The sequence below is a fragment of the Bombina bombina genome, chromosome 6 (genome assembly GCF_027579735.1).
Source record: "Bombina bombina isolate aBomBom1 chromosome 6, aBomBom1.pri, whole genome shotgun sequence".
Lineage (NCBI taxonomy): Eukaryota > Metazoa > Chordata > Amphibia > Anura > Bombinatoridae > Bombina > Bombina bombina.
In genome coordinates this window covers 359978347-359993118 of record NC_069504.1, presented here as the reverse complement: position 1 = coordinate 359993118, position 14772 = coordinate 359978347, and the positions used below count along the sequence as shown (strand labels likewise).

Sequence of the window (14772 nt, the reverse complement as noted above, 5' to 3'; positions counted from 1 at the left end):
AGGTAAATGGAAAATTAGATGTAATACTGTAAAATGCAAGGTTCTACATTTTGGAAGTAAAAATAAACAGGCAATCTATTATTTAAATGGAACTAGACTTAGCAAAATAAGGCCTAGATTTAGAGTTGGGCGGTAGCCGTGAAAACCAGCGTTAGAGGCTCCTAACGCTGGTTTTAGGCTACCTCCGGTATTTGGAGTCATTAAAAAAAGGGTCTAACGCTCACTTTTCAGCCGCGACTTTTCCATACCGCAGATCCCCTTACGTAAATTGCGTATCCTATCTTTTCAATGGGATCTTTCTAACTCCGGTATTTAGAGTCGTGTCTGAAGTGAGCGTTAGAATTCTAACGACAAAACTCCAGGCGCAGGAAAAAAGTCAGCAGTTAAGAGCTTTCTGGGCTAACGCCGGTTTATAAAGCTCTTAACTACTGTACTCTAAAGTACACTAACACCCATAAACTACCTATGTACCCCTAAACTGAGTTCCCCCCACATCGCCGCAACTCGATTAAATTTTTTTAACCCCTAATCTGCCGACCGCCACCTACGTTATCCTTATGTACCCCTAATCTGCTGCCCCTAACACCGCCGACCCCTATATTATATTTATTAACCCCTAATCTGCCCCCCACAACGTCGCCGCCAGCTACCTACAATAATTAACCCCTAATCTGCTGACCGCAAAGAGCCGCCACCTACATTATAGCTATGTACCCCTAATCTGCTGCCCCTAACACCGCCGACCCCTATATTATATTTATTAACCCCTAACCTGCCCTCCCTAACATCGCCGACACCTAACTTCAATTATTAACCCCTAATCTGCCGACCGAATCTCGCCGCTATTCTAATAAATGTATTAACCCCTAAAGCTAAGTCTAACCCTAACACTAACACCCCCCTAAGTTAAATATAATTTTAATCTAACAAAATTAATTAACTCTTATTAAATAAATTATTCCTATTTAAAGCTAAATACTTACCTGTAAAATAAATCCTAATATAGCTACAATATAAATTATAATTATATTATAGCTATTTTAGGATTAATATTTATTTTACAGGTAACTTTGTATTTATTTTAACCAGCTAAAATAGTTAAAATAATTACAAAATTACCTGTAAAATAAATCCTAACCTAAGTTACAATTAAACCTAACACTACACTATCAATAAATTAATTAAATAAAATACCTATAATTATCTACAATTAAACCTAACACTACACTATCAATAAATAAATTAAATACAATACCTACAAATAACTACAATGAAATAAACTATCTAAAGTACAAAAAATAAAAAAGAACTAAGTTACAAAAAATAAAAAAATATTTACAAACATAAGAAAAATATTACAACAATTTTAAACTAATTACACCTACTCTAAGCCCCCTAATAAAATAACAAAGCCCCCCAAAATAAAAAAATGCCCTACCCTATTCTAAATTACTAAAGTTCAAAGCTATTTTACCTTACCAGCCCTGAACAGGGCCCTTTGAGGGGCATGCCCCAAGAAGTTCAGCTCTTTTGCCTGTAAAAAAAAACATACAATCCCCCCCCCAACATTACAACTCACCACCCACATACCCCTAATCTAACCCAAACCCCCCTTAAATAAACCTAACACTAAGCCCCTGAAGATCTTCCTACCTTATCTTCACCATACCAGGTTCATCGATCGATCCAGAAGAGCTCCTCCGATGTCCTGATCCAAGCCCAAGCGGGGGGCTGAAGAGGTCCATGATCCGGCTGAAGTCTTCATCCAAGCGGGGCAGAAGAGGTCTTCCATCCGATTGAAGTCTTCATCCAAGCGGGATCTTCTATGGTCATCCATCCGGAGCGGAGCGGCAGGATCCTGAAGACCTCCGACGCGGAACATCCATCCTGGCCGACGACTGAACGACGAATGACGGTTCCTTTAAATGACGTCATTCAAGATGGCGTCCCTCGAATTCCGATTGGCTGATAGGATTCTATCAGCCAATCGGAATTAAGGTAGGAATATTCTGATTGGCTGATTCCATCAGCCAATCAGAATCAAGTTCAATCCGATTGGCTGATCCAATCAGCCAAGGTAGGAAGATCTTTGGGGGCTTAGTGTTAGGTTTATTTAAGGGGGGTTTGGGTTAGATTAGGGGTATGTGGGTGGTGGGTTGTAATGTTGGGGGGGGGGATTGTATGTTTATTTTTACAGGCAAAAGAGCTGAACTTCTTGGGGCATGCCCCGCAAAGGGCCCTGTTCAGGGCTGGTAAGGTAAAAGAGCTTTGAACTTTAGTAATTTAGAATAGGGTAGGGCATTTTTTTATTTTGGGGGGCTTTGTTATTTTATTAGGGGGCTTAGAGTAGGTGTAATTAGTTTAAAATTGTTGTAATATTTTTCTTATTTTTGTAAATATTTTTTTATTTTTTGTAACTTAGTTCTTTTTTATTTTTTGTACTTTAGATAGTTTATTTCATTGTAGTTATTTGTAGGTATTGTATTTAATTTATTTATTGATAGTGTAGTGTTAGGTTTAATTGTAACTTAGGTTAGGATTTATTTTACAGGTAATTTTGTAATTATTTTAACTATTTTAGCTATTAAATAGTTCTTAACTATTTAATAGCTATTGTACCTGGTTAAAATAAATACAAAGTTACCTGTAAAATAAATATTAATCCTAAAATAGCTATAATATAATTATAATTTATATTGTAGCTATATTAGGATTTATTTTACAGGTAAGTATTTAGCTTTAAATAGGAATAATTTATTTAATAAGAGTTAATTAATTTCGTTAGATTAAAATTATATTTAATTTAGGGGGGTGTTAGTGTTAGGGTTAGACTTAGCTTTAGGGGTTAATACATTTATTAGAATAGCGGTGAGCTCCAGTCGGCAGATTAGGGGTTAATAATTGAAGTTAGGTGTCGGCGATGTTAGGGAGGGCAGATTAGGGGTTAATACTATTTATTATAGGGTTAGTGAGGCGGATTAGGGGTTAATAACGTTATTATAGTAGCGCTCAGGTCCGGTCGGCAGATTAGGGGTTAATAAGTGTAGGCAGGTGGAGGCGACGTTGTGGGGGGCAGATTAGGGGTTAATAAATATAATATAGGGGTCGGCGATGTTAGGGCAGCAGATTAGGGGTACATAGGGATAATGTAAGTAGCGGCGGTTTACGGAGCGGCAGATTAGGGGTTAATAATAATATGCAGGGGTCAGCGATAGCAGGGGCGGCAGATTAGGGGTTAATAAGTGTAAGGTTAGGGGTGTTTAGACTCGGGGTACATGTTAGGGTGTTAGGTGCAGACGTAGGAAGTGTTTCCGCATAGCAAACAATGGGGCTGCGTTAGGAGCTGAATGCGGCTTTTTTGCAGGTGTTAGTTTTTTTTTCAGCTCAAACAGTCCCATTGTTTCCTATGGGGGAATCGTGCACGAGCACGTTTTTGAGGCTGGCCGCGTCCGTAAGCAACTCTGGTATCGAGAGTTGAAGCTGCGTTAAATATGCTCTACGCTCCTTTTTTGGAGCCTAACGCAGCCTTTATGTGGACTCTAAATACCAGAGTTATTTTTATGGTGCGGCCAGAAAAAAGCCGGCGTTAGCTACGCGGGTCCTTACCGACAAAACTCTAAATCTAGCCGTAAGGGAGGAAAGGAATTTTGGAGTAGTAACATGCTAAAGATGAGCGCACAATGCAGTGCAGTGGCTTCTAAGGCTAATAAGATACTAATATGTATTGAAAGAGGCATTGATGCAAGGGAGGTAAGCATAATTCTGTCACTATATACATCCCTAGAAAGACCTCACCTAGGCCTAGATTTAGAGTTCGGCGGTAGCCGTCAAAACCAGCGTTAGAGGCTCCTAACGCTGGTTTTGGGCGCCCGCTGGTATTTGGAGTCAGTCAGGAAAGGGTCTAACGCTCACTTTTCAGCCGCGACTTTTCCATACCGCAGATCCCCCTACGCCATTTGCGTAGCCTATCTTTTCAATGGGATCTTTCTAACGCTGGTATTTAGAGTCGTTTCTGCAGTGAGCGTTAGAGCTCTAACGACAAGATTCCAGCCGCCTGAAAATAGCAGGAGTTAAGAGCTTTCTGGCTAACGCCGGTTTCTAAAGCTCTTAACTACTGTACCCTAAAGTACACTAACACCCATAAACTACCTATGTACCCCTAAACCGAGGTCCCCCCACATCGCCGCCACTCGATTAAAATTTTTAACCCCTAATCTGCCGACCGCCACCTACGTTATACTTATGTACCCCTAATCTGCTGCCCCTAACACCGCCGACCCCTGTATTATATCTATTAACCCCTAACTTGCCCCCCACAACGTCGCCGCAAGCTACTTAAAATAATTAACCCCTAATCTTCCGACCGCAAATCGCCGCCACCTACGTTATCCCTATGTACCCCTAATCTGCTACCCCTAACATCGCCGACCCCTATGTTATATTTATTAACCCCTAATCTGCCCCCCACAACGTCGCCGACACCTACCTACACTTATTAACCCCTAATCTGCCGAGCGGACCTGAGCGCTACTATAATAAAGTTATTAACCCCTAATCCGCCTCACTAACCCTATCATAAATAGTATTAACCCCTAATCTGCCCTCCCTAACATCGCCGACACCTACCTTCAATTATTAACCCCTAAACTTCCGATCGGAGCTCACCGCTATTCTAATAAATGTATTAACCCCTAAAGCTAAGTCTAACCCTAACACTAACACCCCCCTAAGTTAAATATAATTTTTATCTAACGAAATAAATTAACTCTTATTAAATAAATAATTCCTATTTAAAGCTAAATACTTACCTGTAAAATACATCCTAATATAGCTACAATATAAATTATAATTATATTATAGCTATTTTAGGATTAATATTTATTTTACAGGCAACTTTGTAATTATTTTAACCAGGTACAATAGCTATTAAATAGTTAAGAACTATTTAATAGTTACCTAGTTAAAATAATTACAAATTTACCTGTAAAATAAATCCTAACCTAAGATATAATTAAACCTAACACTACCCTATCAATAAAATAATTAAATAAACTACCTACAATTACCTACAATTAACCTAACACTACACTATCAATAAATTAATTAAACACAATTGCTACAAATAAATAAAATTAAATAAACTATCTAAAGTACAAAAAATAAAAAAGAACTAAGTTACAGAAAATAATAAAATATTTACAAACATAAGAAAAATATTACAACAATTTTAAACTAATTACACCTACTCTAAGCCCCCTAATAAAATAACAAAGCCCCCCAAAATAAAAAATTCCCTACCCTATTCTAAAATACAAATATTACAAGCTCTTTTACCTTACCAGCCCTGAACAGGGCCCTTTGCGGGGCATGCCCCAAGAATTTCAGCTCTTTTGCCTGTAAAAAAAAACATACTATACCCCCCCCCAACATTACAACCCACCACCCACCTACCCCTAATCTAACCCAAACCCCCCTTAAATAAACCTAACCCTACCCCCCTGATGATCTTCCTACCTTGTCTTCACCATGCCAGGTTCACCGATCCGTCCTGGCTCCAAGATCTTCATCCACCCCAAGCGGGGGCTAGACATCCACTGAAGAAGTCCAGAAGAGGGTCCAAAGTCTTCCTCCTATCCGGCAAGAAGAGGACATCCGGACCGGCAAACATCTTCTCCAAGCGGCATCTTCTATCTTCTTCCATCCGATGACGACCGGCTCCATCTTGAAGACGTCCAGCGCGGATCCATCCTCTTCTTCCGACGACTAGACGACGAATGACGGTTCCTTTAAGGGACGTCATCCAAGATGGCGTCCCTCGAATTCCGATTGGCTGATAGGATTCTATCAGCCAATCGGAATTAAGGTAGGAATTTTCTGATTGGCTGATGGAATCAGCCAATCAGAATATAGTTCAATCCGATTGGCTGATCCAATCAGCCAATCAGATTGAGCTCGCATTCTATTGGCTGTTCCGATCAGCCAATAGAATGCGAGCTCAATCTGATTGGCTGATTGGATCAGCCAATCGGATTGAACTTGATTCTGATTGGCTGATTCCATCAGCCAATCAGAAAATTCCTACCTTAATTCCGATTGGCTGATAGAATCCTATCAGCCAATCGGAATTCGAGGGACGCCATCTTGGATGACGTCCCTTAAAGGAACCGTCATTCGTCGTCTAGTCGTCGGAAGAAGAGGATGGATCCGCGCTGGACGTCTTCAAGATGGAGCCGGTCGTCATCGGATGGAAGAAGATAGAAGATGCCGCTTGGAGAAGATGTTTGCCGGTCCGGATGTCCTCTTCTTGCCGGATAGGAGGAAGACTTTGGACCCTCTTCTGGACTTCTTCAGTGGATGTCTAGCCCCCGCTTGGGGTGGATGAAGATCTTGGAGCCAGGCCGGATCGGTGAACCTGGCATGGTGAAGACAAGGTAGGAAGATCATCAGGGGGGTAGTGTTAGGTTTATTTAAGGGGGGTTTGGGTTAGATTAGGGGTATGTGGGTGGTGGGTTGTAATGTTGGGGGGGGGTATAGTATGTTTTTTTTTACAGGCAAAAGAGCTGAAATTCTTGGGGCATGCCCCGCAAAGGGCCCTGTTCAGGGCTGGTAAGGTAAAAGAGCTTGTAATATTTGTATTTTAGAATAGGGTAGGGAATTTTTTATTTTGGGGGGCTTTGTTATTTTATTAGGGGGCTTAGAGTAGGTGTAATTAGTTTAAAATTGTTGTAATATTTTTCTTATGTTTGTAAATATTTTATTATTTTCTGTAACTTAGTTCTTTTTTATTTTTTGTACTTTAGATAGTTTATTTAATTTTATTTATTTGTAGCAATTGTGTTTAATTAATTTATTGATAGTGTAGTGTTAGGTTAATTGTAGGTAATTGTAGGTAGTTTATTTAATTATTTTATTGATAGGGTAGTGTTAGGTTTAATTATATCTTAGGTTAGGATTTATTTTACAGGTAAATTTGTAATTATTTTAACTAGGTAACTATTAAATAGTTCTTAACTATTTAATAGCTATTGTACCTGGTTAAAATAATTACAAAGTTGCCTGTAAAATAAATATTAATCCTAAAATAGCTATAATATAATTATAATTTATATTGTAGCTATATTAGGATGTATTTTACAGGTAAGTATTTAGCTTTAAATAGGAATTATTTATTTAATAAGAGTTAATTTATTTCGTTAGATAAAAATTATATTTAACTTAGGGGGGTGTTAGTGTTAGGGTTAGACTTAGCTTTAGGGGTTAATACATTTATTAGAATAGCGGTGAGCTCCGGTCGGAAGATTAGGGGTTAATAATTGAAGTTAGGTGTCGGCGATGTTAGGGAGGGCAGATTAGGGGTTAATACTATTTATGATAGGGTTAGTGAGGCGGATTAGGGGTTAATAACTTTATTATAGTAGCGCTCAGGTCCGCTCGGCAGATTAGGGGTTAATAAGTGTAGGTAGGTGTCGGCGACGTTGTGGGGGGCAGATTAGGGGTTAATAAATATAACATAGGGGTCGGCGATGTTAGGGGTAGCAGATTAGGGGTACATAGGGATAACGTAGGTGGCGGCGATTTGCGGTCGGAAGATTAGGGGTTAATTATTTTAAGTAGCTTGCGGCGACGTTGTGGGGGGCAAGTTAGGGGTTAATAGATATAATACAGGGGTCGGCGGTGTTAGGGGCAGCAGATTAGGGGTACATAGGGATAACGTAGGTGGCGGCGGTTTACGGAGCGGCAGATTAGGGGTTAAAAGTGTAATGCAGGGGTCAGCGATAGCGGGGGCGGCAGATTAGGGGTTAATAAGTGTAAGGTTAGAGGTGTTTAGACTCGGGGTACATGCTAGAGTGTTAGGTGCAGACGTAGGAAGTGTTTCCCCATAGGAAACAATGGGGCTGCGTTAGGAGCTGAACGCTGCTTTTTTGCAGGTGTTAGGTTTTTTTTCAGCTCAAACAGCCCCATTGTTTCCTATGGGAGAATCGTGCACGAGCACGTTTTTGATGCCGGCCGCGTCCGTAAGCAACTCTGGTATCGAGAGTTGCATTTGCGGTAAAAATGCTCTACGCTCCTTTTTTGGAGCCTAACGCAGCATTTGTTTGAACTCTCGATACCAGAGTTAAATTTATGGTGCGGCCAGAAAAAAACCCGCGGAGCGTTAACAGCCCTTTTACCGCCGAACTCTAAATCTAGGCCCTAGAGTATGGAGTACAGTTCTGGGGACTAATCTTAAAAAAAGACATTGCAGACTTAGAAAACGTTCAGAGAAAGGCCAAAAAACTAATAATGGGTATGGAGAATTTAAGAAATGAGGAGAGGCTGCCAAACTGGGTAGGTTTTCTCTAGAAAAAATGCACTTGAGAGGTGATATGATTACGTAATATAATTATATTCAATGCCCATTTACAGACATGGCAGAAGTTCTTCTATGTATACCAAGAAAATTGTATGTGACAAGAGTTCACAATTTAAAGGGATACTAAACCCATAGTAGATGAGGTTGAAACAAGACAACAGTCCATCAAGTTCAACCTATACAAATGTTAATATACTTACAAAATAGCTCCCGTTAAACTTAAATCAATCCCATTAAAAATGTGACTTATTTAACACAATCAATCCTATCCCTGAATTGTGTTTCTAGCCAGAAATGTATCTAAGTCATTTTTAAATGTATCTAAGGTATTAGCAGTTACTACCTCCTCAGGTAATGAGTTCCACAATTTTATTTCTCTTAAGTGAAGCAGCATTTACGTTGCAGGAGACTAAACCTTTTTTTCCTCCAGCCTTAAAGGGATACTAAGATTGAGCAGGAAATTTTAAACCAACTTTCTAATTTACTCCTATTATCATTTTTTCTTCATTATTTTGCTATCTTTATTTAACCCCTTAGTGACCAGACCATTTTTCAATTTTCATTGCAGTATTTTTGTTAAGCTTTAATTTTTCTCTTACTCATTTACTGTACCCACACATATTATATACCATTTTTCTTGCCATTAAATGGACTTTCTAAAGTTTTCATTATTTTCATCACATTATATTATTTACTATAAAATAAATTATAAAATATGATGAACAAATTAAAAAATCATACTTTTTCTAACTTTGACCACCAAAATCTGTTACACAACTACAACCACCAAAAAAAAACCCATGCTAAATAGTTTATAAATTTTGTCCTGCGTTTAGATATACCCAATGCTTACATGTTGTTTGCTTTTTTTTGCAAGTTATAGGGCAATAAGTACAAGTAGCACTTTGCTATTTCCATTGTAACACTGATATCTTTCAGGAATCCCTGAATAACTAGTTACATGTATATTTTTATTTTAGTAGATAATCCAAAGTATTGATCAAGGCCCATTTTGGTATATTTCATGCCACCATTTCACCGCCAAATGCGATCAAATAAAAAAAATGATTAACTTTTTCACAAACTTTAGGTTTCTCACTGAAATTATTTACAAACAGCTTGTGCAATTATGGCACAAATGGCTGTAAATGCCTCTCTGGGATCCCCTTTGTTGAGAAATAGCAGACATATATGGCTTTGGTATTTGGTAATTAGAAACCCTCTAAATGCCGCTGCACACCACACTTGTATTATGCCAGCAGTGAAGGGGTTAATTACGTAGCTTGTAGGGTTAATATTTGCTTTAGTGTAGAGATCAGTCTCCCACCTGACACATACCACCCCCTGATCCTTCCCTGACCCCTCTCAATCAGCTTTCTTACCTTCCCCACCTCACAATTGTTACCGTCATCTTAAGTACTGACAGAAAGTCTGCCAGTACTAAAATAAAAAGATATATATATATATATATATATATATATATATATATATATATATATATTTATTTTTATATATTCTGCAGTGTTGGATCCCCCTTAGCCCCCATCCTCCCTGATCCCTCCAAACAGTTTTATAACCCTCCCCCTCTACCTATTTCCTGCCATCTTGGGTACTGGCAGCTATCTGCCAGTACCCAATTTGCTCAAAATATGTTTTTTTTTAATAAATAAAAATAAAAAAACATTATTTTAATAGTGTAGCTACCCCCCTCAATACCCTCCCCCTCCCTGATCCCTTTCCCAACACTTATTCCCCCATCCCTCTCCCTCAGCCACCAATAATCAAACGCCATCCATGGTGCTGCACCTAAAATGGGACGGCTCATAAGCTTTACATTCCTGTTTTTTAAATAAAGATAGCAAGAAAAAAATGATAATAGGAGCAAATTAGAAAGTTGCTTAAAATTGCATGCACTATCTGAATCATGAAATAAAAAAAATGGGTTTAGTATCCCTTTAAGCCTGGAGAAAAGGAGATTTCATCTCCTGCAATGTAAATGCTTCTTCACTAAAGAGCACTAAAATTGCGGAACTCATTACCTGAGGCGGTTTATACCTTAGATATGTTTAAAAAGGACATAGATACATTTCTGGCTAGAAACAGAATTCAGGGATATGATTGCTTGTGTTAAATGGGTCATCTTTTTAATAGGATTCATTTAAGCTCAAGGGGAGCTATTTTGTAAGTATATTAAAATTTGTATAGGTTGAACTCGATTGACTTTTGTCTTTCTTTCAACCTCATCTACTATGTTATTATGTTAGTAAGGGTCATAACTATTGTTGACTATTTATCCTAATATTATCTATTAATTTTTTAAACAAAATTCCAAGTATTAAACAAAAAAGTAACACTTATTCCAGCGTTATAACTAACACACAACCTTGATGCACATTTACAGATTTTTATATGCAAAATATAATCAATTTGTCTCACCAATTTATCTTTACTTAATAGATCAGTCAGGGTGCAGCCAAATGTCTTGCCCTAGAAATTAAAAAAAAAACACAAGACTTAAAGGTTGTTTTTAACATTTGCCAAAAAATATTTTGAAGATCAGTTAAGTGTTAGCTATTACATAATAACCCCCATTTATCAAGGTCTGCATGGGGCCTCCAATACAGCAATTTCTGACAGAATTTATAATTGTACAAGCAAAGTTTGTGCTTCCACATGACCTTCTTTCACATAATTATTTGTGCAAGAGCAGGGCTTGTCAGTCATCCCTGACAAATGAGTTTAGGATATTTGACATCTGTGGTTACAGACATATTAAAAAGCATTAGCAAACCTGCTTTGCAACAGCCCTGAAGCTGCATGCACAAATTTATAAATGGGGTCAATGTCTTAATATTATTATGTCTCACTTAGTTTTAAATAGCACCTAAATATACAATTTTATGAAATGATAACAAACATGCATTAAGATCCCAAATCTTTGATTATTTAAAGAAATTTAAGAAATCTATAATTTTTAATATAATATATAAACTTACATTCTACATCATCAACAATTGTTTGATCAGTCAAACTCTTGTGTGCTACTTTGCTGCTTATTGACTTCATTTTCTATTCCACATTACAATTAATTTGCTGACATTTAATTTAATTAAGTGAACAAATCAAGAGTAGGATTATTGGAAAATTTGGCAAAACATGCTAAAAATTACAAGAGAATCATAATTTTTTCCTCATTTTTTTTATTATAGATCTTTAAGGAAGCAAAACATAAGTGAGCAAGGAGAGAATGTAAAACAAATACAGCTGTGCTTTTGCCTAGGGCTACAGAACTGAGAGGCAGGGAATTATAAGAGTTAGTTCTAGACAATTATGCCTTCTCACGTCTATGCTGACTGAATATATTGTTTATCAGTTTTGTTGTACATCAGTGATCTCTGGTTGTCTAGTGGTGTCCTATTTTACTCCGAGACGCCCTGTACTTCAGGTGTGAGAAATATATATAAAGCAAGTTAGAGACAAAATGTTTGGCAGCAGGGGGTTCTGCCCCTACATGAATATAACAAAGCACACAACTGCTTGCAGGCAACATTGATTCCAATAAATAGCAAAAAAATAAAATCAATCATTTTACATTAAATCTTTCATATTGTTATGTATAATTTTATAAGTAACAGTCTTAATCATCAAAACCTTTACATTATCAAATTATAGGTTTAATAGGATAAAATTGTGATTTAAACTATATTTTATATTATTCTTTAAATTAAACTAGTAAACCATGATATTAATTAAACAACCTGAAAGGTTGAATGAGAAACACCAGAAACATTTAAAGGGACATGAAACTCAAAATTTGTCTTTCATGATTTAGTTAGAACACACCATTTGAAACAACTTTCCAGTTTTCTTCTGATAGCAAATTTGCTTAATTCTTTTGGTATCATTTGTTGAAGGAGCAGCAATGCACGACTGAGCCAATGACAATCTGTGTATATATATAAAATATCGGATAAAGAAAGGCACTCACTGAGTCTTTACAAAGTGAATTAGCTTTTTAATCCGTGATACAGAGCCACCAATCAGTAGCTAGAACCTAGGTTCTTTGCTGCTCCTGAGCTTTCCCATATAAACATTTCAGGAAAGGATAAGAATAGAAGGAAGCAAATTAAATAATAGAAGTAACTTGGAAAGTTGTTTTAAATTGTTTGCTCTGTCTACATCATGAATCTATAATTATGAATTTACTGTCCCTTTAAGCAACAAAATTAGTACCAACATCTTAGGGACTTTATGTGAAAACTCCACAAATTATTTGATAAGCTGCATGATAATGTGATCTCTGGTGGATTTAAAGGGACATTGAAACCTGTCATTGAACCCAATTTTTTTTCTTTTGTGATTCAGATAGAGCATGCAATTTTAAGCAACTTTCTAATTTACTCCTATTATCATTTTTATTCCTTCTCTTGCTATCTTTAATTTAAAAACAAGGCATCAAACCTTTTTTTTTTGGTTCAGTACTCCGGACAGCACTTTTTATTGGTGGATGAATTTATGAACCAATCAGCAAGAACAACCTAGGTTGTTCACCAAAAATGGGCCGACATCTAAACTTACATTCTTGCATTTCAAATAAATATACCAAGAGAATGAAGAAAATTTGATAATAGGAGTAAATTAGAAAGTTGCTTAAAATGTCATGCTCTATCTGAGTCACAAAAGAAAAAATGTGGGTTCAGTGTCCCTTTAAATACAGTTGTCAAATTCCATCAGTATTAAGTCATATGGAAACACATGAGGCATGAGGTTTTAAGAAGGTTTTCATATCAATTGAATTAGCCTTGAATTAAAAAAATTACAGAGTCTTACAAGACACTATTGGCCCAATGATTAAAAACTTGCCGACATGAAGACAAATCACTCAAATTACAAATGGTGCACAACAGATAGAGCAGGGTACATTATCCTTAGTGTAACATTGTGCAAAGAATAGCGCACAATCTGGTATTTCCAGACAATCTGGGTTTATTATTGAAAAAAAAAATTAAAAGATATTTAAAGGGAAATAGTATATGACAGGTGCTTGGCTGGGAAGGGCTCATAGGTGTATATGTATTTCTGTAAATAAGTGTGAGTGAGTGTAGCTATATGTATGTATCTATATGTGTATATATGTATGTACTTACAGATTGTCTATATTGTCACATTTATTTTTAGAGAAGGATATAATTAAATATGATTACATTTAAGGATATAAAAAGTATTATATTTAATTTAGGGATGTGCATTGGGAATACATTTATTTACAGTAACTTATATATTTTAAGATGTTTTGTCTTTTTGCTGCAGAATACATTGTTTTGTTGATTATCAATTAAAATTCCTACAAGTAAATATGTGTTCATTTGGTATATAAAATTATTCCAAAGTAGTGCGTGTTTTGTATTAATGGTGCATGCAGTAAAGTGCAGATCACCTTAGACAATAATACACAATGCAGAACTTCAGGATGTAAAACACTTGAAAAGAACATAGACATTTAGAGGTTTAATTAAATGTATATTACCAAAGAATCTACAAGGTCAAAAATTTTATCCACAGTATTTGAAGGCTGCAAGAAAAAAATGAGGAATATTAAAATCAAATGCGTTGCTAAATATTTCAATATTACAAATGGTAGGAGTTATGTCTTTATTAGAGAATACCCCTAAAAAATGCACAGATTATACACTGGTTAAAATAGTAACACAAGTGAACATAAACTGACATATAGACATGTGCTCAGGCATCATTTTCTGTTTGGCTACATTTTTGGTTCCAAATGTTAAAAATACTTTGTATGTAGACTACTCAGTGCCCATGCTATTTGGTATTCATCTTGTTTAAAATGAAATGACTACTGACCATTTGTGAAACATTTACATTCATTTTTAATAAAAATGTAAAGGTTCAAAACTACAAGTGAAAATGCTCACCTGTAGCTTTATACTAAGTTTTAGCGCACTGGAGAGCTGTGCTAACCCTCTCCTCTACTTCACAGAGCTAATAGGAAGCTAAGCACAACAGCTCCTAAAGTCTGCACTAAATGACCTTTTCCTTTAGTGCTTGCCCTTGGAGCTGCCGATTTAAGCCTCAATTTTGTAAAAACAAGACGAATATCCGTGTTTTGCTAACAAATGTGGATTTGTAACAAGCAAATGCACGTCTACTGACATATTAATAAATAACCTTTTATTTTCTTTTTATTTTTTTTCTTCTGCTAGTACAACAAAAGTGTTACTCAACATATGTAAAAGAATATTAAACATTTTCTGTGTGACTTTGTTTAATGTTTACTGTTTATGGAAGAAGCTTAAAATGTTTTATGGTAAATCAAAAGCAGTAAAAGCAATTAGTTTCTGGCAGTGTAATAGTATGTATAATTTTTTGAGTATTCATTTTAATCTCTTAATTTCTTC

General features: G+C 36.5%; 1 protein-coding gene across 1 annotated transcript in view; it reads right to left on the bottom strand.

Annotated features, from left to right (window-relative positions):
- The window catches only part of LOC128662962 (uncharacterized), a gene marked incomplete in the record, with an annotated part of 404548 nt that overhangs the window by 378150 nt on the left and 11626 nt on the right, over nucleotides 1-14772 (bottom strand). Inside the window, 2 exon segments of the mRNA XM_053717036.1 lie at nucleotides 10790-10840; nucleotides 13881-13925. Coding sequence (XP_053573011.1) covers nucleotides 10790-10840; nucleotides 13881-13925 — 96 coding nt within the window.